Raw genomic sequence first — 21,382 nt, forward strand, 5'->3', positions numbered from 1 at the left:
ATTAGGACATCAATGTGAATTTGGTGTAGGGGGACACAATTTACCTCCTAACAACTGGCATCTGAGTGAGGAGGGGAGCAGTATCTGGGACACACCTTAGCCACTGGAAGCATGTCTCATCTTAATCTTCATGACATTCTGATGAGATGAGCAATTATTATGCCTGTTAGACAGATGAGAACATGGAGCCCAAAGAGGAAGTCTGTTGCCAAATGTCATACAGTAAGTGGTAGAACCAGAACTAGGGCACAGGCTTTTAAAACTTTAAGCTGGATTTCTTATTCCCAAGGTTAATAGAACCAAAAGAAAATGGTAATTTTCTTATTAAATAAGTAATTTCTTATTTATTATTAAATAATTTATTTCCTACTTACTAAGTTATTAAAAATTATTTAATAAGAACTTACTAAGTAATTATTAAAAATTACTTATTTAATAAGAACTTACTAATTAAGTAATGTGACCTGCTTAATGTAATAGAACTTTCTGACTAAAACTGAGGGTCTGTGTCTGAAATTATAGCATACTTTTTTTTTTTTAAGTAGAGACGGGGTCTCACTATATTGCCCAGGCTGGCCTCAAACTCCTGGCCTCAAGCAGTCCTCCCACCTCGGCCTCCCAAAGTGCTGGGATTATAAGCATGTGCCACCCGAATACAATTATAACCTTTTTATGTAAAACAATAATAGTGAGAGTTATGGCCTACAGAAATTCAGTAACTACCATATAATCAGTGTTTCATTACTATTGATTTAAGGCTTAATTAATAAGAAAATGTGGCACATATACACCGTGGAATACTATGCAGCCATAAAAAAGGATGGAAATCATCATTCTCAGCAAACTAACACAGGAACAGAAAACCAAACACTGCATGTTCTCACTCATAGATGGGAATTGAACAGTGAGAACACTTGAACACAGGGCAGGGAACATCACACACCAGGGCCTGTCGTAGGGTCGGGGGCTGGGGGAGGGATAGCATTACGAGAAATACCTAATGTCAATGACAAGTTGATGGGTGCAGCAAACTAACATGGCACACGTATACATATGTAACAAGTCTGCACGTTGTGCACATATACCCTAGAACTTAAAGTATAATTTAAAAAAAAAAAAAAGCTTAAGCAAAATTTTCCAGTTGGATAAAAGTTACTAGTAAGGTGAAAATGTCTTAGTTAACAGGAGCCTCTGTTAAGTGAGCCCTTCTTTCAAATTTTTGACTGAGGATATTTTAAGTTTAGGGTAGGTTTGTTTTATTTTTGTTATCCTTATAAGCATTAAGGTAAAATTTCATCTTCAGTTTCTAAACTTAAGCCTAAATTCTTAAGAATTGAAAGAAAACTCTTTGTCTTGCTTTTGTAACTAGCAGATAAAGAGGAATGACCTGTAAAAAATCTGCTTACCTCCTTTTGTAAATAGCAGCTCTCAAGGAGTGACCTCTAAAAGAAGCTGGAATGTCATGATAGTTTATCGTGCTCTCAAATTCTTTACGCATAATTAAGCAGCAAAAGACTTTAGTTGACTGGAGTGTGTGTGTGTATGTATTTATATATGTATTCCATTCTAACTTGAAACATAGTACATCAACAGCTTTTAAACCAAAGCTCATTTGATTACATTTTTTTTTTTTTTTTTTATATAGGGCCTTGCTCTGTCACAGGCTGAAGTGCAGTGGCATGATCATGGCTCACTACAGCCTCTTAGCCTCCTGAGTACCTGGGACCACAGGCATGCACCACCATGCTCAGCTAATTTTTAAATTTATTTTACAGATGAGGTCTCACTACATTGCCCGGGCTGGTCTCAAACTCCTGAGCTCAAGTGATCCTCCCACCTCAGCCTCTCAGTGCTGGGATTACAGACACAAGCCACTTTACTCAGCACACATTCTCAGTAATACAAAATGTAGGAATTTAAACACATTTTGGTAACAGCAAGGGATCTTAGCTTTTTTACGTGAGTCTGAAAAGTGGTACTATATTCAGTGTGAAGTGTGGAAAAAGGAAAAAATTTGAGCAGGGGTCAGGGTAGAAAACTTTTATTCTGAATTCCTAATATCCATAATATGTCACTTTAAATGTAATTCAAAGATGATTTTCCAAAAGAATAGTTTGGGTCTTGGTTTTAGTTCATTCATATTATTTTTATCCTTGTTAAATGAAAAGTCAAACTGAAGCTTCCTTAGACTAAATCAAAGTTCAAAACTACATTTTAAAAATCCACCTCTCAAGATAATTTTAGTTTGATTAAGTGGCTTCTGGATAAATGTTTCTTATAATCTTAGTGTTTGAAGGGCAAAGGCAGTCTTATTACAAAAATATGGGCAAGTATTTAACTGATTCTGAACCTATTTGTATGTTTAATCTTTGCAGCCTCTCAGGGTAGAGTCCTTGTGTTACCTCAGTATGAAATCATAATTGTGCTTTGACTTCTGGGGAAGGTACTGAGTAAAAAGCAGCATACAGAGGAATAAGGTTGGAAGGAAGAATAGAAAAGAATGGGGGCCCCAAATTTGTGATTTACCCACTCCAAGCCAAGAGAGAAAGCTGAGTGTCATTCTTGAAGGAGCCCACCTCACCCCCACACCCAATTTCATGGCCATGTTATGTCAGTTTCACCTTGAAATACCTTTTGAATCCATCCACTTCTCTGATCCTCACTGTACAACATGTCACTTGCCTGGATTCCCGAAAAGGCCTGATTGATCCTTTCTACTACCTCCTGCTGGGCTTTCTCCACTGGAAGTGGTGATCTGTTTGGGCTCACCATTGTACTCTTAGCTTAGGATCAAACAGAGTGCCTTGCTAAATGAATGGATTTGCATTAGTTATTAAGATGAATATGACCGTGTCTCTGCTCTGCTTAAAATCCTTCTACAGTTTCCCTTGGCCTTTAGAATAAAATCTCCAATCCAACTTCCTCTTGGGACTCTCTTCCCCATTCTCATTTCCAGTCATGTGGGTTCCTTGCTGTTCCCCAAACATAGTCAGTTCTTTTCTGCCTGAGGGCTTGGTGGCGGGTAGTTTCTCAGCCTTGAAAGTTGTCTGCCCTTACTGTGATTCGTGACTACTCATCTGTCCTCTAACCTCAATCAAACCACCTTGTCACATCCTCTCATGGCACTCTCTACACCTTTGGCGCAGATGTCACTATTTTTACGTCACGGTCTCTGTCTCTGGCTATGCTGCAGCCACAGCTTCCCGGCCCAGGACCATGGGTTTGTTGCTTGAAGATACTGGCCCGCAGGTACAAAGCCATATTATAGGGTGACTTAAACATGTCACCTGCAGTACTAGGGACCCAGTTTCTGGCCCCAGGCCCAGGAGATGAGAAGTTGGGAGGTGACAGAACATGGTATGGGGCAGAGAAAAGGAGATCCTGTCTTCATGGCTCAGGTGTTTAACCTAGGCTACTGCTAGGTTTTACTGTTTGCAAAAACATTACAATAGGACTCTTTTTTTTTTGTTTTTGTTGTTGGTTGGTTGGTTGGTTGAGATGGAGTTTCGCCCTTGTTGCCCAGGCTAGAGTGCAACAGCACGATCTCAGCTCACCGCAACCTCTGCCTCCCGGGTTCAAGTGATTCTCCTGCCTCAGCCTTCCTGAGTAGCTGGGATTACAGGCATGCGCCACTATGCCCGGCTAATTTTGTATTTTTCATAGAGATGGGGTTTCTCTATGTTAGTCAGGCAGGTCTTGAACTTCTGACCTCAGGTGATCTGCCCGCCTCAGCCTCCCAAAGTGCTGGGATTACAGGCATGAGCCACCATGCCCAGCCTTAGAATGGGACTCTTTTTAAGCTGACTTCATGTACCACCCACTTATTTGATCCAGTGTGAATTGGCCAATGTGATTGTGCCAGTATTTTTAGTTCTATATACACATAATTTGAATCATGACTCAAGATTCTAATTAAGGAGAGAAACTCTTGTAGTTAAACAATAAATAGTTTTAATAGAGTTTTTTTTTTTTTTTTTTTCTTGGAAGAAATTCTAAGTGGAACTTAGTTTGGGTCTTCTAGTCTGTTCATTTCTTAGGGCAACATTGAATGATAGGATTTTGGAGTAGAAATGGGCTGAGGCCGAGTAATTAAATTGCCTCCATTTAGAGATGGGCAGACGGAAGTGTGGTTGGTGACATCCAAGGTCAGACTAGGCTAGTGTGAAGCAAAGCTGGAATCCAACCAGACCTTCTGGATTCCAGAACAATGTATTCCCTGCTGCTTTATGCCCCTATGTTAAGTATTTAATTAGCATGAGTTGAAACTCCAAGTCAGCAGTTTTTAGCACTGATGAACTCATTATTGTTCTCTGATCTTTTTTAAAGACAAATTTTATGATGTGTCATTCATAGAGCCACATGACACTGGCAAAAGGCATTGAGTCAAGCCAGACCCCACTGAGCCTTTGCAAAGGCAGTAAGTGGAACAGCTAGTTGTGTGCCATCTGCTAGTGAAAGGAAAATGAGATTATTCTAGAAGCCCAGGACTGACTCTAGATCTCTTAAGGTCTCTGGATCTCAAGGACAGCAACCCTCTTATTTATTCCTCAGTTTTATTAGTGTTTCCAGTGTAACAGTGTTACCTCCTCTAAACAAGACATAGCTTCTCTTCCTATAATGCCAACCTTTCACATGTCATTTTGAATCAACCCTGGGTAGGTGGAGCCTAGGGTAACCCAACTGTAGTGGACTTTAGAACGTTTTTACACTATGTATTTAAATATGGATGTGTCTGATATTCGGCAAATTAATTTCAAGCCAAATGACGTGTCACACTCGAGCTAGGATGGGCCCAGCTGAGAGGCTGCCCTGATTTTCTGAGCGTGACCTGGCTGAATTCCCTCGCCTCTCCTGGCAGAGAACAGACATTTCCCTTGCTTTCCTCCCACTGCCTGCTTCTCAGCTCGAGCTGGGAACAGTGAGTGTTCAGGTCTTACTGGGTCTCAGAGATTTTTCAGATGAAATGCAAAATGAGAATAAAGGGAGAGCCCTATTGCTTCCCAGCTCTTTATGGTCTCTGGATCTCAAGGACAGCAACCCTCTTATTACTGGGTTTTATTAGTGTTTCCAGTGTAGCAGTGTCACTTCCTTTAAACAAGAAACAGCTTAGGCCGGGCGCGGTGGCTCAAGCCTGTAATCCCAGCACTTTGGGAGGCCCAGACGGGCGGATCACGAGGTCAGGAGATCGAGACCATCCCGGCTAACATGGTGAAACCCCGTCTCTACTAAAAAAATACAAAAAACTAGGTGGGCGTGGTGGCGGGTGCCTGTAGTTCCAGCTACTCCGGAGGCTGAGCCAGGAGAATGGCGTGAACCTGGGAGGCGGAGCTTGCAGTGAGCCGAGATCGCGCCACTGCACTCCAGCCTGGGCGACAGAGCAAGACTCCTATTCAAAAAAAAAAAAAAAACGAGACACAGCTTATGCCAGCCTTTCATGTCATTTTGAGTCAACCCGGGGGTGGTGGAGCCCAGACAGACCTGGGCCCCCAAACAGCTCTGCCACTTGCTGTGTGCAGGTCACAGAATCTCTGTGACTCAGTTTACTTTCTGGTAAAATGGGACTCTTGCAAGCACTGACGTTGAGGTAATACTCATAGGATGACGGTCAATAAAAGAGACGATGTTTTTTAATATTAACTAGCTGAAAGACTGGAGGCGTCCCTTCACTTGAGGCGCTGTTTCCTCATCGGGAAAAGGACGAAGCTGATCCCAAAGGCCTCTTCAGCCCTTTTCAGCAGACAGTCCCGTGGGTCCTCACTCTAAGGCATTATTGAACACTGAAGACTTGGTCTCTCTTTCACACACCTCTCCCATTCCCCATCTCTCAGTGGTGGTCTAACCCGCCCGGCCATCCCCTTCCCTCTCACTTCTCATATCCATTTGGAAGCTGCAGATTGCTGAGTTTCCAGGTTTTTAATCTGCGCCCTTTGCCCTTGGCCCGGGGTGAGGGGCCGACCTGTCTCAAGGGCGGCGCAATCCGTGCTAGGATCCATCCTGGGGCGCCCGGGCCGTGGATCTCCAGGTGGGAGACGGGAGGAGAGCGCAGACGTTACGGCGCCACCCTCGGACCCGCCGGCTTTTCCAAACCTCTTGAGGAGCCCGAGCGCCCTCTCGGCCCGACGCTGGGAGGCTGCCGGCGGACCTGGGACCGCGCCGGGAATGGGGGTGGTGCGGGTGGTCCTCGCTTGCCGCGGGGAAAGAGCTAGCCTTGCACACGCAGGCGCCGGGAAGGTGCCCAGACCGAGGGTGCGTGGTCCAGCACCAGGAGCCCTGACCCTCGAACTCCTCGGCCCCCATCAGGCCAGACCCATACAGAGGCCCCAGAGCGGAACCGGGAGACCGCAGCGCCACGCCCTGGGGCGCCACCCTGCAGGCGTGGGCGGGCCCGGGACTGTCCCCGCTGGAGGCGGTGGGGGGGATCCAGAAGTAATGAGATGCTAATGAAGCGCGAATAAAGCCCCGGCGGCGCCCCGCGCCCCTCGCGGAAGCCACACTCCGCGGCACTCCAGGCGTACGCCGGGGGCCGCCCCGCATCCCAGCATCCCCGCCCGATCTCGGCGTTTCCGACCCCGCCCTCCCACCCGCTCAGACCGGGTTACCAGCCCGGCAGGAAGCGGCCCCTCCCGGTCCCGGAGCCGCCGGTAAGTCGTCCAGCGGAGCCAGCTGCGCGCCCCGCGGCTGCGTGGAGTGAGGTGGGGTGCGCTTCCGGGGAAATGCGGCCGCGGGCGCTCGGGAACCACGCCTGGCAGGTCGGGCAGGTCTTCCTTCAGCCCAGCCTTGCTCACCCCGCGTCCGGACTTTGTCGTCCAGAGTGTCGGGGACCCCCACTGCTGCCGCCCGCGGACCAGCTCCCTCTCCATCCTTTCAGACCGCTCCACCTCTCTCACAGCCTTTGTCCTGGCGTTTCCAGGCTGGGTTGCCCCTTTCTTCCCTTTCGCCGAGGTCTTCCTCCTTCCACTCTCCACCCCCAAGAAGGATCTTTGCCCTTCCGTCTTAAGATTCCGTCTGCCTTCGTCCGGGCGGCCCGCAGCGGGAGGCTTTCATCTCTTGTCTCGGCGCGGCGGGCTGGGAACGAAGGGGCAGCTGGAGGGTGGAGGGGCCAGAGCCTCAGAGACGTGCCCCCGCTGCTGCCACTCACCCTCCCTAACGCTGCCATGAACACCCCGCCTCCTCCTTACCCTCTGATCCCTTCCGGGACCCGCGTGAGAAACCCCCTCGGGCACCCTTCAGGTGGCGTGGGAGGGGGCGACAAAGCGAGGCCTTGTCTCCGGAGATTCTTGGGAGAGCGCGCCCCGGCGCACAGGGGGCGGGGCGGGGTCGATCCGGGAGGGGGGAACCTGGGAGGGGCGAACCCGGCTGCAGTAGACCCCCAGCCCTACCCACGGCCCCCTGGAGCAGGGCACATTCACAGAGGAAGTGTTTTGACCACAGTGCATCAGAAATAGACCCAGGCCTCTGTTCCCCAGTCAGTCGCAACATCCTCCCGCCGTTTGTTGAGGTAGTTTGGTGGTGGGAAGTGGAACCCACGCGGACAGAGGCTGTTTCTCTGTCAGGAGGCAAGCACGAGTGCTGAGGAAAACTTTGCCCTTGCCATGAGGCACTTCTCACACCCAGCGTGGCACTGAGGACATCGAGGGGCGCCCGGCACAGGGACGTATGGCGGGAGATGGGGCAGGATGTGTGCGCGGCAGCTGGGGTTGTGGGTATCAGATCTGTCCATGTGTTGCATGCAAAGGCAGCTCTGTCCTCTCCACATCTAAGAAATCCCCCCACGCCCTGATTCCAAGGCCTAAGGCAGGCAGGCTAAGAATTCCTACCCAACGGCTTGGAGAACCCTGGACAGGGAGGCTGAGCTGGAGGCTCCCCTGGTGTCCCATCTGCCCTCTGTGCCCAAGACTAATGTTTTTCACTTCCAAATTTGGCAGATTTCACTTGTGAGTGGACGGGATAGCAGCTGTCTCTGGAGCAGATGCTGGCAGGGGAGTGGGCTGGGAGGAGCAAAGCCAATCACTGGTGAATCCCGAGCTCCCTGGGGACACCAGCCTGCTCTCTTCGCCTCCCCTTCTTTTTTATTTCTTCTGTTCTCCAGCCTCTTCCCCTTCTTTTTCCACCTCTCCAGCCACTTGCCTCTGCCCAGCTGTTGCCCTCCCCGGGAGCCCCAGGGAGGCCTCCATGGCTTCACCCACCTCCACCAACCCAGCGCATGCCCACTTTGAGAGCTTCCTGCAGGCCCAGCTGTGCCAGGACGTGCTGAGCAGCTTCCAGGAGCTATGTGGGGCCCTGGGACTGGAGCCCGGTGGGGGGCTGCCCCAGTACCACAAGATCAAGGACCAGCTCAACTACTGGAGTGCCAAGTCACTGTGGACCAAGCTGGACAAGCGAGCAGGCCAGCCTGTCTACCAGCAGGGCCGGGCCTGCACCAGCACCAAGGTGGATACACAGTGCCTGGGATGGGGTGTGGAGAATAGGGGGAGTCAGAGGAGGGACAGGATGCCATGCCCTCACTGCCCTGTGTGTTCACAGTGCCTGGTGGTAGGTGCCGGACCTTGTGGGCTGCGGGTCGCTGTGGAGCTGGCACTGCTGGGTGCCCGAGTGGTGCTGGTGGAAAAGCGCACCAAGTTCTCTCGCCACAACGTGCTCCATCTCTGGCCCTTCACCATCCACGACCTCCGGGCACTTGGTGCTAAGAAGTTCTATGGGCGCTTCTGCACTGGCACCCTGGACCACATCAGTGAGCACCACGTGGTGGTCTGGAGGGGCGGGTGAGGCTGGGCCTAGAGGCAGGCCAGTGGGGAAATGCTGGGCCAGCCAAGAGTCGAAGTGGATAAGATCCGTATCAGCCAGGTGACCTTGAAGATTCAGGTCCCCCATCTATAAGTGGTCTTCTGGGCTGAGTGATCGCTACAACCTTTTCCAGTCTGACCAGGCACACACTGGTTCGTGGGGAGCTTGTGCTGCCCTAGGGTCCCTGTTCCTAATGTCCTCTCCCTTCCAGGCATCCGGCAGCTCCAGCTGCTTCTGCTGAAGGTAGTATTGCTGCTGGGGGTGGAAATTCACTGGGGTGTCACTTTCACTGGCCTCCAGCCCCCTCCCAGAAAGGGTAAGTATTTCTATGCTCCCTGGAACCTCCCCCTCCTCCATCAAGAACTTGGCCAGTATCTGAAAAAGGGTGGGCCAGGAGTGGCCTTTTTTGTTTTTGTTTTGTTTTGAGATAGAGTCTCGCTCGCTCTGTCACCCAGGCTGGAGTGCAGTGGCACAATCTCGGCTCACTGCAACCTCTGCCACCCAGTTTCAAGCGATTCTCCTGCCTCAGCCTCCCGAGGAGCTGGGATTACAGGCATGTGCCACCATGCCCAGCTAATTTTTGTATTTTTTTAAGTAGAGATGGGGTTTTGCTATGTCAGCCAGGCTGGTCTCAAACTCCTGACCTCAAGTGATCCACCTGCCTTGGTCTCCCAGAGTGCTGGGAATACAGGTGTGACCCACTGCGCCAGCTAGGAGTCTCCTTTTCTAATAGTGTGGCCTTGGGCAAGCAACTCTGAGCCTCAGGTTGAGCATTTGCAAAACAAGAATAGCACTTCCTTCCTTACCTGCCTTCCATGGCTGCTGTGCAGGTGTAATCTGATAGATAATGTATCATTGCTTTCTAAACCAGAGAGCCCTTTATACATGTTTTGATGATTTCACTAGCTTGCCCTGAGAGTATAGGGGCTCTTACGACTTCTACACCTTTGTGCCTCTCGTACCCCCTGCCCCAGGGAGTGGCTGGCGTGCCCAGCTCCAACCCAACCCCCCTGCCCAGCTGGCCAACTATGAATTTGACGTCCTTATCTCTGCTGCAGGAGGTAAATTCGTCCCTGAAGGTGAGTGATCACTTCCCTCAAAGAAGCCAGCATCTCTGGCACCTCCTGGGCCTTTCTAGATTGTTATAACACCCTCCTCCTGCCGTTGTTCACCTACTGCCACCTCTAGGCTTCAAAGTTCGAGAAATGCGAGGCAAACTGGCCATTGGCATCACAGCCAACTTTGTGAACGGACGCACCGTGGAGGAGACACAGGTGCCGGAGATCAGTGGTGTAGCCAGGATCTACAACCAGAGCTTCTTCCAGAGCCTTCTCAAAGCCACAGGTCAGGGACCCTCTTGCTGAATTTCCCCTCCCCTTGCCTGACCGTGGCCTGGCTCCTGCCTCTCCCTTCCAAACCTGTCCTCGCTGCAAGGAACTCCACACTTTTCTGTTTTTTTGGTCTCAGCCGCAAAGGAGAAGGAAACTGTCCCCTCAGGGATTAAGCAGGCACAGCCCTAGTTGACCACCCAGCATGAAAAGTCCTGGAATCTCTCAAACATTAACCTGTGTATGGGAGTTTTGCTTAAGTGGTACTTCAAGAAGATGCCTATGTTTACTTTGGCTTTGCACTGCCATGTGACCAGGTGGTGCAGATCTCCCAAATGCCAGCCCCTCCAAGCTTCCCTCTTTGCTCTAAGCCCTCAGGCCTCCTGGGCCTGGGGCAGATGGTTGTTTGCATCATCAGGACTCATAGGGTTCTATGTGTGGAGCAGTCACTGCAGCCTAAGCTGGGATCCCGGCTCAGAGGTCTGGTCGTGTTGGAATGTTTGGGGAAGGTGATACATTATCAGGAGACGTATCTCCTCTCCCCTGGCCTGTACCCCCAGGCATTGATCTGGAGAACATTGTGTACTACAAGGATGACACCCACTACTTTGTGATGACAGCCAAAAAGCAGTGCCTGCTGCGGCTGGGGGTGCTGCGCCAGGTGAGGCCCAGTTCTGGCTGGGAGAGGCAGGGTGGTGAGCCCCGGGAGGCAGAGGCTAGGCTTGGACATAGTCGACACCTGGGTGTGGGGACCCCGTCCTCTCCTGCCTTTGTCCTGGCATTAACTTCACCTCTAAAAGTTCTCTCGGCCAGGCATGGTGGCTCACGCCTGTAATCCCAGCACTTTGGGAGGCCGAGGCAGGTGGATCACCTGAGGTCAGGAGTTCAAGACCAGCCTGGCTAACATGGTAAAACCCCGTCTCTACTAAAAGTACAAAAATTAGCTGGGTGTGGTGGTGGGCGCCTGTAATCCCAGCTACTCGGGAGGCTGAGGCAGGATAATCATTTGAACCTGGGAGGTGGAAGTTGCACTGAGCAAAGATTGTGCCACTGCACTCCAGCCTGGGCAACAAAATGAAACTGTCTTTAAAAAAAAAAAAAAAAAAAAAAAGTTATTTACCCTGGGATTTACAAGGCAACAGAAATCATATTCTGGGCTAAACACCTTATACCAGCCACAGTAGGTATGTGTCAGCTCCCTGAGGACAGGCATTTTTGTCTCTTTGTTGCTTGCTGCTAATTGCCAGTACCTGGAACAGTGCCAAATACATAGTAAGCACTCAGTATGTATTTGCTGAATGAATGAATTAGTTGAGTGCCTACCATGTGCTAGATACTGTGTTTAGAGTTAAATTTGCATTGTCTTATCTAATTCTCATGAGTACCCTGATAAATTAGACATGTTGTCTCTTAAGTGATGGACAAACTAAAGCTCTTGAGTTTATGGCAAGTATATGACAGTAGTGATATAGGCAGAACAGCCTGGGACCCCAGAAGCAGGGTGAGTGCTGAGGAAAGGGCTTTGAGAATTCCAGCCTACTGGAATTCTAGTCCCAGCTCAGCCTTCAACTGCTGTGTAGTCTAGGGTAGCCCCTTCCTTCTCTGGGCCCCAGGATGTGCACCTTCTGCGCCCAAGGGGGCGACACTGGCCCACTGACCCTGCTCTCAGAGTTCTCTGAGGTTCTGCTCTGTTGACCATACAGGACTGGCCAGACACCGATCGGCTGCTGGGCAGTGCCAATGTGGTGCCCGAGGCTCTGCAGCGCTTTGCCCGGGCAGCTGCTGACTTTGCCACGCATGGCAAGCTCGGGAAACTAGAGTTTGCCCAGGATGCCCACAGGCAGCCTGATGTCTCTGCCTTTGACTTCACAAGCATGATGCGGGCAGAGAGTTCTGCTCGTGTGCAAGAGAAGCATGGTGCCCGCCTGCTGCTGGGACTGGTGGGGGACTGCCTGGTGGAGGTGAGGGGTTCAGGAGGCACAGGAGTTTCATGGTTAGGGGAGGGAAGTGAGCCTAGTATGGAGGAGGGGATAAAAAGGTCTGCCTGTGGAGGGGAGGAGCTAAGGGCTGCCTGGTGTGGGGACGGCCCCTTCTGCCGTGATCTTGGTGGGTGTCTGGGCTTGGGATGCACTTGTTGGATTCTCCCTGAGCTGCTTCCTATTCCTCTGACACTGCAGCCCTTCTGGCCCCTGGGCACTGGAGTGGCACGGGGCTTCCTGGCAGCCTTTGATGCAGCCTGGATGGTGAAGCGGTGGGCAGAGGGCGCTGAGCCCCTAGAGGTGTTGGCTGAGCGGTGAGACCTGAGTTGAGGGGGGTATGGGTAGGGCAGGACATGTGACAAGGCTCAGGAAGAGGGGAAGGGGTGCTGGGTGAATAGATGGAGAAAATAGGCAGAAGGCCTGGCAGTTCCTGAGAGATGGGTGCTGACAGGTGCCCTCCCATTCATGCCCCTGCCCCTTACCCTCACCCCCTCAGTGAGAGCCTGTACCAGCTTCTGTCACAGACATCCCCAGAAAACATGCATCGCAATGTGGCCCAGTATGGGCTGGACCCAGCCACCCGCTACCCCAACCTGAACCTCCGGGCAGTGACCCCCAATCAGGTCAGACCCCCGGCACCCCCACCAGGCTTCCCAAGCCAACCCCCTCCCCCCAGGTCAGGCCCTCCCTGCCCAGTCACTGCCCTTTGGGGTCAATCCTATCCCCGGCAGGCCCTTACCCCTGGACTGAGGGGCTGTGTGGCCAGCCTGCCTTGAGACCTGAGCGGGGCTGCCTTAGGTACGAGACCTGTATGATGTGCTAACCAAGGAGCCTGTGCAGAGGAACAACGACAAGATAGATGCAGGGATGCCAACCACCGGTGAGCAGACCTTCTTCCTGAGCGGTGACCAAAATATGTACTACCCAGTGAGGCCCAAGTGGCCCCCGCAAAGCAGCTGCAGCCTCAGGACAGGAGCAGCGTGCCGGAGCACTCGTTGTTGGCTGGTGGGTTGGTTGGGGCCTGCTGGAGGAACAGAGGGGCAGCACTGCACAGGCAGCAGCTGGCTGCCAGTCTGAGTGGAAGCGCTTCAGTGTTTTCACCACCACTACAGCCACAGTGGTGCTGGCAATCTCCCCTGCTCCCAGTTTAGTCTGCTGCCCTCTATGTGGCCAGTTGCGATTTCACTTTATTCACTCCTCTACTTTATTCCAAAGAGATTTTTTAAAAAGAGAATTGGGATGAAGGAGGGCTGCTGACAGTGAGCTTTAGGCTGGTGCCCTAGTAGAAGTGGGTCCCTGGCTCCTCCTCCCCTACAGAACCCCCACACCCAGCAGCTGGGCTCCCTATATGCCTGGGATGGGCAGAGGGGACCTTGGGCACAGCGCAGCCTTCTCTCCCAGGGTCGGCAGGCGGGTCGGCAGGCACCCAGGAGGAGCTGCTACGCTGGTGCCAGGAGCAGACAGCTGGGTACCCAGGAGTCCACGTCTCCGACCTGTCTTCCTCCTGGACTGATGGGCTAGCTCTGTGTGCCCTGGTGCACCGGTTGCAGCCTGGCCTGCTGTGAGTCCCTGACAGACCCACCTCTCTCTCATGATCTCAGTGTAGGAGTTAGCACATCCAGTTGAGTCCTAGAGACTGTGCTTCCTTGCATCTGCCGACAGTCTTGTGAGACTCTAATGCGTTCAGGTAGTGGAGAGCTTTGTGAATGGCACAGGCCGCCAAAGCCAGTAGTGTCACTGGATTGGGCACTGGGTAGCAGAGACTGCACACCTACCTTCAAGCCTTCTTGTACCCCAGCCACTGCTTGCTGTCCCTCCCCTCCTGCTGCCCCTTCTCCCCTCAGTGGGGCTAGGTTCTTGTCTCTAGCTGGCTTTTCTCCCTGACACCCCACAGGGAACCCTCAGAGCTGCAGGGGCTGGGGGCTCTGGAAGCAACTGCCTGGGCACTAAAGGTGGCAGAGCATGAGCTGGGCATCACACCGGTGGTGTCTGCACAGGCCGTGGTGGCAGGGAGCGACCCACTGGGCCTCATTGCCTACCTCAGCCACTTCCACAGCGCCTTCAAGAGCACGGCCCACAGCCCAGGTGACTTGAAAGGAAGGCGGGCAGGATAGGTGGGATGGGGAGGTGTCTGTGTGTGTGACAGAAAGAGGGAGAAGGCACCCTCTGAAGGCCAGCTTGGGAGAGGTGTCCTGCTGGGTTGGGGAGTGACTGTCTGTTCTAGGGGTACAGTGTTGGCACCCCCATCCACACTGATGCCCTGGCTCTCCCTGCAGGCCCTGTCAGCCAGGCCTCCCCAGGGACCTCCAGTGCTGTATTATTCCTTGGTAAACTTCAGAGGACCCTGCAGCGATCCCGGGCCAAGGTGAAGAGTCTAGGCAGGGCTGGAGCTGAGCAGGGAGGAGTGGGCAGGGGGTACCCAGTGGAGATCCTGGAGTGATGGTGAAGACATTCAGAAAGTGGCAAGGACTGGGGGCTCAAAACGTCACACTCAGAGCTGTTAGGACTTATTGCAGGAAAATGCAGAGGATGCTGGTGGCAAGAAGCTGCGCTTGGAGGTAAATGCAAGCAGGGGCGGGTGGGTCTCCTACCCCACATTTTATCCCCTTTCCTGATACTGTCTTCCCGATTTCTCATCGCCCCCATCCCAGGTCCTAAAACCCCCCATCCAGCCTCCCTGCCTAGTCTCACTCCCCTTCCCTTCAGCCCCTTCTGTTCATCTGTACATATCCCCTCCCAGCTGGCCCTGCCCCTCTACCCTCCCTGCCTGAGCACTTACCTCCTTAGATGGACGCCGAGAGCCCAAGTACTGAGGTGCCATCTGACCCAGAGCCTGGTGTACCCCTGACACCCCCATCCCAACACCAGGAGGTGAGAGCCAGGGCCTCGTGTGCAGGCAGAGGCCTGGGGAGGGCAAGGCGGGGACATTTCATGGGAGGGAAAGAACTTTGGAGCTGGCCTTGGCTCTACCTGACCCCGTGTCCTGGGGGTCCACGCAGGCTGGTGCCGGGGACCTCTGTGCACTTTGTGGGGAACACCTCTATGTCCTGGAACGCCTCTGTGTCGACGGCCATTTCTTCCACCGGAGCTGCTTCCGCTGCCACACCTGTGAGGCCACACTATGGCCAGGTGGCTACGAGCAGCACCCAGGAGATGGTGAGTGGGCCTGGGAGACCTCCAGAGAGACTCTTGGCCTGGTCCTGCCTGGGGCACAAAGAGCTTGAGGTAGAGGGGCACAGGGTGGAAACAGGCTCAAGATGGCACTTCGTTCTCCTGAGCTCAGGGTCTTCTCTGTCCCCTCCAAAGCTCCAGATACGTGGTTCTGAGGAACAGGAGGCTGGCAGAAATTCACCTGCAAATCTGTCTTGTTTTCCCCGCCTTCCTTCATAAACTTGTTGCGTGTCTGGGCACTGGGCTGCCCACACTAGATGCCTCTTCTCTCTACCCTTTCCAGGACATTTCTACTGCCTCCAGCACCTGCCCCAGCCAGACCACAAAGTAGAAGGCAGTGATGGAGGCCCCGAGAGTCCGGTAAAGACTGTGAAGGCATGTGTGTGTACTGGGGCATGGGAAGAGGAAGAGGAAGAGGGTCTTATCAAACCAGCGCTCTGCTGGGGGTAACTGAACATCTTCCTCTACTAGCATGTAAGCTCTGTGAAGGCAGGGATGCCTGTCTGCTTACACTTCTTGTTCTCTCAAGTATCTAAAACACAGCCGGACACTGTTCGTAAACAGTTTTAAGCAGATGAATGCCAAGGCTCACTTTTGCTCCAAAGGGGTAGCCTCACCCCACAACCTCACCCCACCCTGGGCAGGTCACTGACCAGACCACATGGTGGCTTTTCCAGGAGCTCCCCACACCAAGTGAGAATAGCATGCCACCAGGCCTCTCAACTCCCACAGCCTCGCAGGAGGGGGCCGGTCCTGTTCCAGATCCCAGCCAGCCCACCCGTCGGCGGATCCACCTCTCCAGCCTGGAGCGCCAGCGGTTGTCCTCCCTTAACCTTACCCCTGACCCGGAAATGGAGCCTCCACCTAAGCCCCCCCGCAGCTGCTCCGCCTTGGCCCGCCACGCCCTGGAGAGCAGCTTTGTGGGTTGGGGCCTGTCAGTCCAGAGCCCTCAAGGTAACTGCCATCCTCGCAGATGTGCTGACCCAGGATGGGACAGGGTGGGAGCACTGTCTTCCTGCAGAGGAATTCTGGGGAATAGAGAGGGAAGTTGTGGGGATCCCAGGCCATGGCAGCCTCTCCTCTGCTCCATTCTTCTCAGTTCCTCCCATGCCCCAACACACACATTCAGTCTTCACCAGACTTGCAGGGCCTCCGTCACCACCATGCTCTTTGTTGCCTGACTGGGGCAGGTGCTGCAGGCAGTAGAACTTCTCAGTTCTTCTTCTTCTCAGCTCTTGTGGCCATGGAGAAGGAGGAAGAAGAGAGTTCCTCCTCCAGTGAGGAGGAAGAAGATGTACCTTTGGACTCAGATGTGGAACAGGTGAGTGGGCCAGTGTGCAGCCACGAAACGCTCTCCAGCCCACTACAGGAGAAACTTGCACTGCACTCCGTCCTCTGCACCCTTCTCTTGGAAAGTCTTCTCACTCAGCCTGTCATATCTCTGGCCTCCACCTTTTCTATCAGAGCTTACCCCACTTCCAGCACGGGTTCTTTTCTGCCTTTCCAAACAACACTCCTATCCACCAGGGGGCCCAGGCCCTATCCCTGACTGGCCTGATCCTCCCACAGGCCCTGCAGACCTTTGCCAAGACCTCAGGCACCATGAATGACTACCCAACATGGCGTCGGACTCTGCTGCGCCGTGCGAAGGAGGAGGAGATGAAGAGGTTCCACAAGGCCCAGGTGAAGCCCAAGGGTTCCCAAAATTCTGATGGGGTCAAAGTTCTGAGTTCCTCCAGTGCTCTGTTCTTGAGCAACCCAGAGACTCCTGGGTATCCTGTCTTGTACCCCTCAGACCATCCAACGGCGACTAAATGAGATCGAGGGTGCCCTGAGGGAGCTAGAGGCCGAGGGCGTGAAGCTGGAGCTGGCCCTGAGGCGCCAGAGCAGTGAGTGACAAGCTAGGACACCCCTCTGCCTCCTAGCACTGTGTTCAGCTCCATGCTCCGGCCCATAGGAGTCCCAGTGGCTATGCCACACAGCTAACACATACCTGTGACACCCTGCTCTCCGGTGGCCCCTAAGCCTGTGACTCCTTTAGTGCTGGCTGGGAACCTCCTGACCACCCCACCCATCTTCCTTCTCAGGTTCCCCAGAACAGCAAAAGAAACTATGGGTAGGACAGCTGCTACAGCTCGTTGACAAGAAAAACAGCCTGGTGGCTGAGGAGGCTGAGCTCATGATCACGTAAGGGGAAGGGGATGGTGACAGTGGCCCTCGGGCCAGGCTCCAGCCCTTTGGGCACCCTAGACAGCTCTGCTTCTACAATCCCTGACCTCCACAGGGTGCAGGAGTTGAACCTGGAGGAGAAACAGTGGCAGCTGGACCAGGAGCTACGAGGCTACATGAACCGGGAAGGTAGGTGAAATGTGGGGAGAGGCAGACACATCCCAGGGTTGTGTCATGCAAGCCTCATGATCTCAGATACTGACCAAGCAGCATGGTCCTCTAGTCTGTGTACCTCTGAGACAATTCAGAAGGAAGCCAGAGGAGGGGGCTCCAAAGCCCCTTCTCACTTCAGTTCAATCAGAGCTGCACAGTTGGCTTTTATACAAGATCTCCTTTAAAAAAAAAAAAAAGTGGTGCTGCTCAGTAGTGCTAGAAAACCACTGGTGTTGGCAACCGTCCTAATTTGGCAGCTTAGGAAACAAAGCCCGGGTTATAGAAATCACATAGGCTGGGATTAGGCTGTGGCTTTCCTGCTTCCCTGCCTAGTTCCCTGTTCGCTAAGCTTTGTCTCCCCCGTTTTAGAAACCCTAAAGACAGCTGCTGATCGGCAGGCTGAGGACCAGGTCCTGAGGAAGCTGGTGGATTTGGTCAACCAGAGAGATGCCCTCATCCGCTTCCAGGAGGAGCGCAGGCTCAGCGAGCTGGCCTTGGGGACAGGGGCCCAGGGCTAGAAGAGGGTGGACTGTCTGCTTTCCTTCCCACAAGGAAAACACTTCACCCCAGCACAGTGCCACCCCGTTCATCTGGGCTGCCTGGCAGAGAGCCTTGCTGTTTACAATTAAAATGTTTCTGCCACAAACAGGGCTCACACTGCCTACAGGTGGGAGGTGGGGGCATGTATGGGGACAGGAGATGTGTAGGAGCCTAAAGGTCTGTAGTGTGACAGTCACACTGACCCCTGGCTCCCATTGCCTCTACAAGTAAAAAGGCAGAGCCATTAAAGTGCCAAGCTTTATTGTTCTTTAGTTCTGTCCCCCACCTGCTGCCCCAGGAGTAGGGCTGGCTGAGGCTCTGGGCCCAGGTCCTGGGCCTCCCTTGCCCTTCCTAGCACATGCTGGAGCTCAGTGTGGGCCCTATATAAGCCATTGACCTCCTGCACGTGGAAGAGGTAGAATGCACCTGCCCACAGCACCAGCCCTACGCTGGGGGTCCAGAGCAGTATGGCAGCTTCCCTGGCCCCTCCTCCGGCCGCCAGGACACACAGCAGTGCCAGGAGAAGCAGCCCCAGGCCAATCACATAGCTAGCGAAGGCGGCCCACCAGCGAGCCTGAGCCATGCCCAGACCCAGCTCCATCCAGGCCTCCTTTAGCACACTCATCAACGGCGACCTCTCTGCTGGTCCTGTAACAGGGCAGGGCAGTGGGGCAGGACAGAGTCAAGAGTGGAAGGGCTGCTTCAAGCGGGGTAAGGGCCAAGGAAAGGGTGGGGGTGACTCACTGTGGGTAGAGTTGGGGTTCTGCTGTGGGGGGCTGTGCCTCACAAACAGAGTAGCCATCAGGGCTTCATGATCGGAAAGGGGGGTGCCGCTGTAAGGGTCGTTGCCTGTAGTGGTTTCAAGACTCTTACAGGAGATGTAAAACCCAGAAACTGCCTAGGAAAAGTAAGGGCCAGAGAGAAGCTTATATATGAGGGCCTCTTCTCAGAGAACCAGCTCCTGGCTACCCCACTTTCCAACCATCAGTGGTCCAAGACTAGACTAGTTGAGCAAAGGATCTATACAGGTTGGTGGTAGACAAAGAGACAGCGGATGAAAGTGTGTTGAGGGGAGGAGCTCAACCTTGTAAAGCATGTAGTCAATGCGGACACCAAAGGGAAATGGCTTCAGCTCCTGCTGGTTGACGTAGCAGTTCTTGGGTACCATGGTGTTGCCTTCTTCAGAGCCCTAAGGGAATCATTGGCTCATGCTAGGATGTGGGGAAGGAGGAGGATGAGAAGCTGGGGATATAGGTGGGGAAGTAACAGGCAAGTCCTCTCACCTTGAAGTCCCGAGTTTCAAGGTAGGCATCACGAAGCCCTGTCCACTCCTTCAGCAGGCAGCAGCCCAGGTCTTCTGGGTGCATGTTGAGGTCTCCACACAACAGAACCACATCTGCCTTCTTGGATGTGTGGCTGGGGAAACCAGCTTGGTGAGGCGGGAGTTCTTCCCTCATCAGCTCTTCCCCATGACTGGGGCCTTGTCCACCCCCAGCCCCTGGGTCCCATCCCCCTTCCCCTTTCAAACCCAGGCTCACACACTGGATGAACTGGGCCAGTTCCCAAGCTTGGGCCACACGATGTGCTAGGTAGATGTCCTTCCGCCGATTGTATTCGGCATGGAGCTGAGCAAGACAGATGAGATCACAGCAGATAAGACTGAGGGTCCCAGGGGTATGTCTGAATCAAGCCTGTGTCTGTCACTTGGCATGGTGTTTGGTATAGAATGGATAAGCCTTGCCCATTGCTTCCTTATAAGATCTTGCCCCCACACCTCACCCCCAGGCATTAGAGCTAGAGGAGTACCATCTCTCTGTCCCAGGACTGGGCTGCATGTCCCAGCCCTAGGCACTGCCAGCTTCACTCACATGGGTCACATAGGCGTTGAGCACCATGCCGCTTAGATGGAGCACCAGCAGCCCCACAGCCTTCCCACTGAACCAGTCACCATGATGGATCTGCAGGCAGGAGGAGACAGAAACTCAGGGCACCACCACCATCTTTCTGCCCATCCCCTGCAGCTCTCAGAGGGCTGCCTCCTGTACCTTGTATTACTGGAGGTGGGGAAGGGAGGTGGAAGAGGTCAGAGGTCTGGCTTACCATGTAGGGGTAGCCATTGAGGGTATAGACATGCTGGGTGATCTCCTGGATTGGGTGTTTGGAGAAGACACAGAGGCCACTGCCAATTATTCCGCTGAAAGCCAAGCCCTGCTTAATAACCAGAAAAACAGGGAGAGACACCCAGCCCTCTTCCCCTCCCTTGTCTTCCAGCTTTGATCAGCTATTTTTTTCTTTTTCTACTGCTGGGACTAGCCCTAGAACAAAGGCAACAGCCTCTGGAGGAGTATATGGTAACCAGAAAACAAAGCTGAAATGGGCTGAAGTCATAGGACCTTCTTGGTTCACCCTTCCCCTTCTCACATCCAGAGGCAGAGAAGGCTGGAGGAGACTGGAGGGTGCAGGCAGGATAGGGAAAGGCTGGCAGGGCCAAGAGCCTCCTGGGATGAAAACAGGCTTTAGGCCCGTGGGCTTCTCACCTCCGGAAGTGGTGTGCAGCTGGGTAGGTAGGCGACAGCTTCTGTCTCAGGTACTGGAAGTCCTGCTCACTCCACACCTAAGGGAAGCGGTGAGGATGTCTGCCTGGCCTTTCCCTAGGGGGAAGGTCTGCCCCCAGGTGCCCTCCTTCCAGCCTGGGTTCCACATGGTGCTGCACAATCTCACCTCCTCCAGCAAAGCCAGGTCAAAGCTCTCCTGGTTCAGAAAGTCGCCCAGGCGCCTCATGCGGTCGGCCCGGTGCTTGCTCAAGTAGGGGATGCCCCTAAGGAAGGGAAGAGCGGGGCAGGTGAGGTGACCGCTGGGACCACCGGCGCTGGGGCCAGATGTGGACTTTGGAGGTTCGGGTTCCCCGACACCCTGAGATCGTGGCGCGGGATGGGGTGAGGAAGGCTGCATGGGTGCGACCGGAAGGCGGCCCCCAGACCGCACTCCGCGGACGCGCTCACCAGCAGTTGAGGTTGAAGATCCGCAGTCGCAGGGAGAAGTTGGGCTTCATGGCTGGGGCACACCAGGGGCGCAAGGCGGCTCTAGCTCCCCAGCGACAGCCGCGGTGGGGACGGGGGCGGCCGGCGGCGCCTTCTCCCCGGGCTGCTCCTACCACGCAGGCGGCGCGCACAGGTGGGCACCAAGCTCGCGTGGCTC

At 53.6% G+C, this 21,382-nt stretch overlaps 3 protein-coding genes and 1 long non-coding RNA gene across 4 annotated transcripts in view; 2 read left to right on the top strand and 2 right to left on the bottom strand.

Annotated features, from left to right (window-relative positions):
• Window positions 1-4,536: 4,536 nt before the first annotated feature.
• LOC105519455 lies at window positions 4,537-6,281 on the bottom strand. The gene is made up of 2 exons (XR_001002968.1): window positions 5,430-6,281; window positions 4,537-4,625 (listed from the first exon to the last, which is right to left on the bottom strand). It is a non-coding gene; the product is annotated as an uncharacterized LOC105519455 (long non-coding RNA).
• Window positions 6,282-6,718: 437 nt separating this feature from the next.
• Window positions 6,719-18,290, top strand: MICAL1 (microtubule associated monooxygenase, calponin and LIM domain containing 1). Its single transcript, XM_011952809.1, has 26 exons — window positions 6,719-6,749; window positions 7,467-7,678; window positions 8,120-8,430; window positions 8,524-8,731; window positions 8,996-9,100; window positions 9,759-9,863; window positions 9,973-10,128; window positions 10,673-10,773; window positions 11,816-12,073; window positions 12,290-12,405; window positions 12,588-12,714; window positions 12,890-12,971; window positions 13,502-13,652; window positions 13,986-14,176; window positions 14,368-14,456; window positions 14,608-14,649; window positions 14,879-14,962; window positions 15,091-15,247; window positions 15,546-15,622; window positions 15,940-16,216; window positions 16,495-16,583; window positions 16,832-16,945; window positions 17,058-17,151; window positions 17,350-17,449; window positions 17,547-17,620; window positions 18,014-18,290. Exons 2-26 carry the CDS (start codon window positions 7,657-7,659, stop codon window positions 18,160-18,162), a joined length of 3,279 nt encoding a protein of 1,092 aa, XP_011808199.1. The 5' UTR covers window positions 6,719-6,749; window positions 7,467-7,656; the 3' UTR covers window positions 18,163-18,290.
• A 136-nt stretch (window positions 18,291-18,426) lies between these two features.
• Window positions 18,427-21,376, bottom strand: SMPD2 (sphingomyelin phosphodiesterase 2, neutral membrane (neutral sphingomyelinase)). The gene is made up of 10 exons (XM_011952810.1): window positions 21,187-21,376; window positions 20,906-21,002; window positions 20,722-20,798; window positions 20,285-20,378; window positions 20,053-20,142; window positions 19,727-19,809; window positions 19,468-19,600; window positions 19,269-19,373; window positions 18,929-19,082; window positions 18,427-18,832 (listed from the first exon to the last, which is right to left on the bottom strand). The coding sequence occupies exons 1-10, from the start codon at window positions 21,234-21,236 to the stop codon at window positions 18,444-18,446; spliced, it is 1,272 nt and encodes a 423-aa protein (XP_011808200.1). The 5' UTR covers window positions 21,237-21,376; the 3' UTR covers window positions 18,427-18,443.
• The window catches only part of PPIL6 (peptidylprolyl isomerase (cyclophilin)-like 6), a 53,936-nt gene continuing 53,788 nt past the window's right edge, over window positions 21,235-21,382 (top strand). The window contains exon 1 of the mRNA XM_011952886.1: window positions 21,235-21,358. Within this exon, the coding sequence (XP_011808276.1) occupies window positions 21,235-21,358 (124 nt within the window). The remainder of the gene's footprint in view (window positions 21,359-21,382) is intronic.

Source organism: Colobus angolensis, unplaced genomic scaffold (genome assembly GCF_000951035.1).
Source record: "Colobus angolensis palliatus isolate OR3802 unplaced genomic scaffold, Cang.pa_1.0 Scaffold35, whole genome shotgun sequence".
Taxonomy (NCBI): domain Eukaryota; kingdom Metazoa; phylum Chordata; class Mammalia; order Primates; family Cercopithecidae; genus Colobus; species Colobus angolensis.

What these genes read in the sequence shown, in the direction of transcription:
- SMPD2 (XM_011952810.1), bottom strand. Translation starts at nt 21,236, where the DNA reads ATGAAGCCCAACTTCTCCCTGCGACTGCGGATCTTCAACCTCAACTGC. An exon ending in GAACTGGCCCAGTTCATCCA is followed by an intron (nt 19,601 to 19,726) that starts GTGTGTGAGCCT and finishes TGGTTTCCCCAG; the next exon opens with CCACACATCCAAGAAGGCAG. An exon ending in TTGACTACATGCTTTACAAG is followed by an intron (nt 19,083 to 19,268) that starts GTTGAGCTCCTC and finishes TACTTTTCCTAG; the next exon opens with GCAGTTTCTGGGTTTTACAT.
- MICAL1 (XM_011952809.1), top strand. Translation starts at nt 7,657, where the DNA reads ATGGCGGGAGATGGGGCAGGAT. An exon ending in TGGGGGACTGCCTGGTGGAG is followed by an intron (nt 12,074 to 12,289) that starts GTGAGGGGTTCA and finishes CTGACACTGCAG; the next exon opens with CCCTTCTGGCCCCTGGGCAC. An exon ending in CTAGAGGTGTTGGCTGAGCG is followed by an intron (nt 12,406 to 12,587) that starts GTGAGACCTGAG and finishes TCACCCCCTCAG; the next exon opens with TGAGAGCCTGTACCAGCTTC.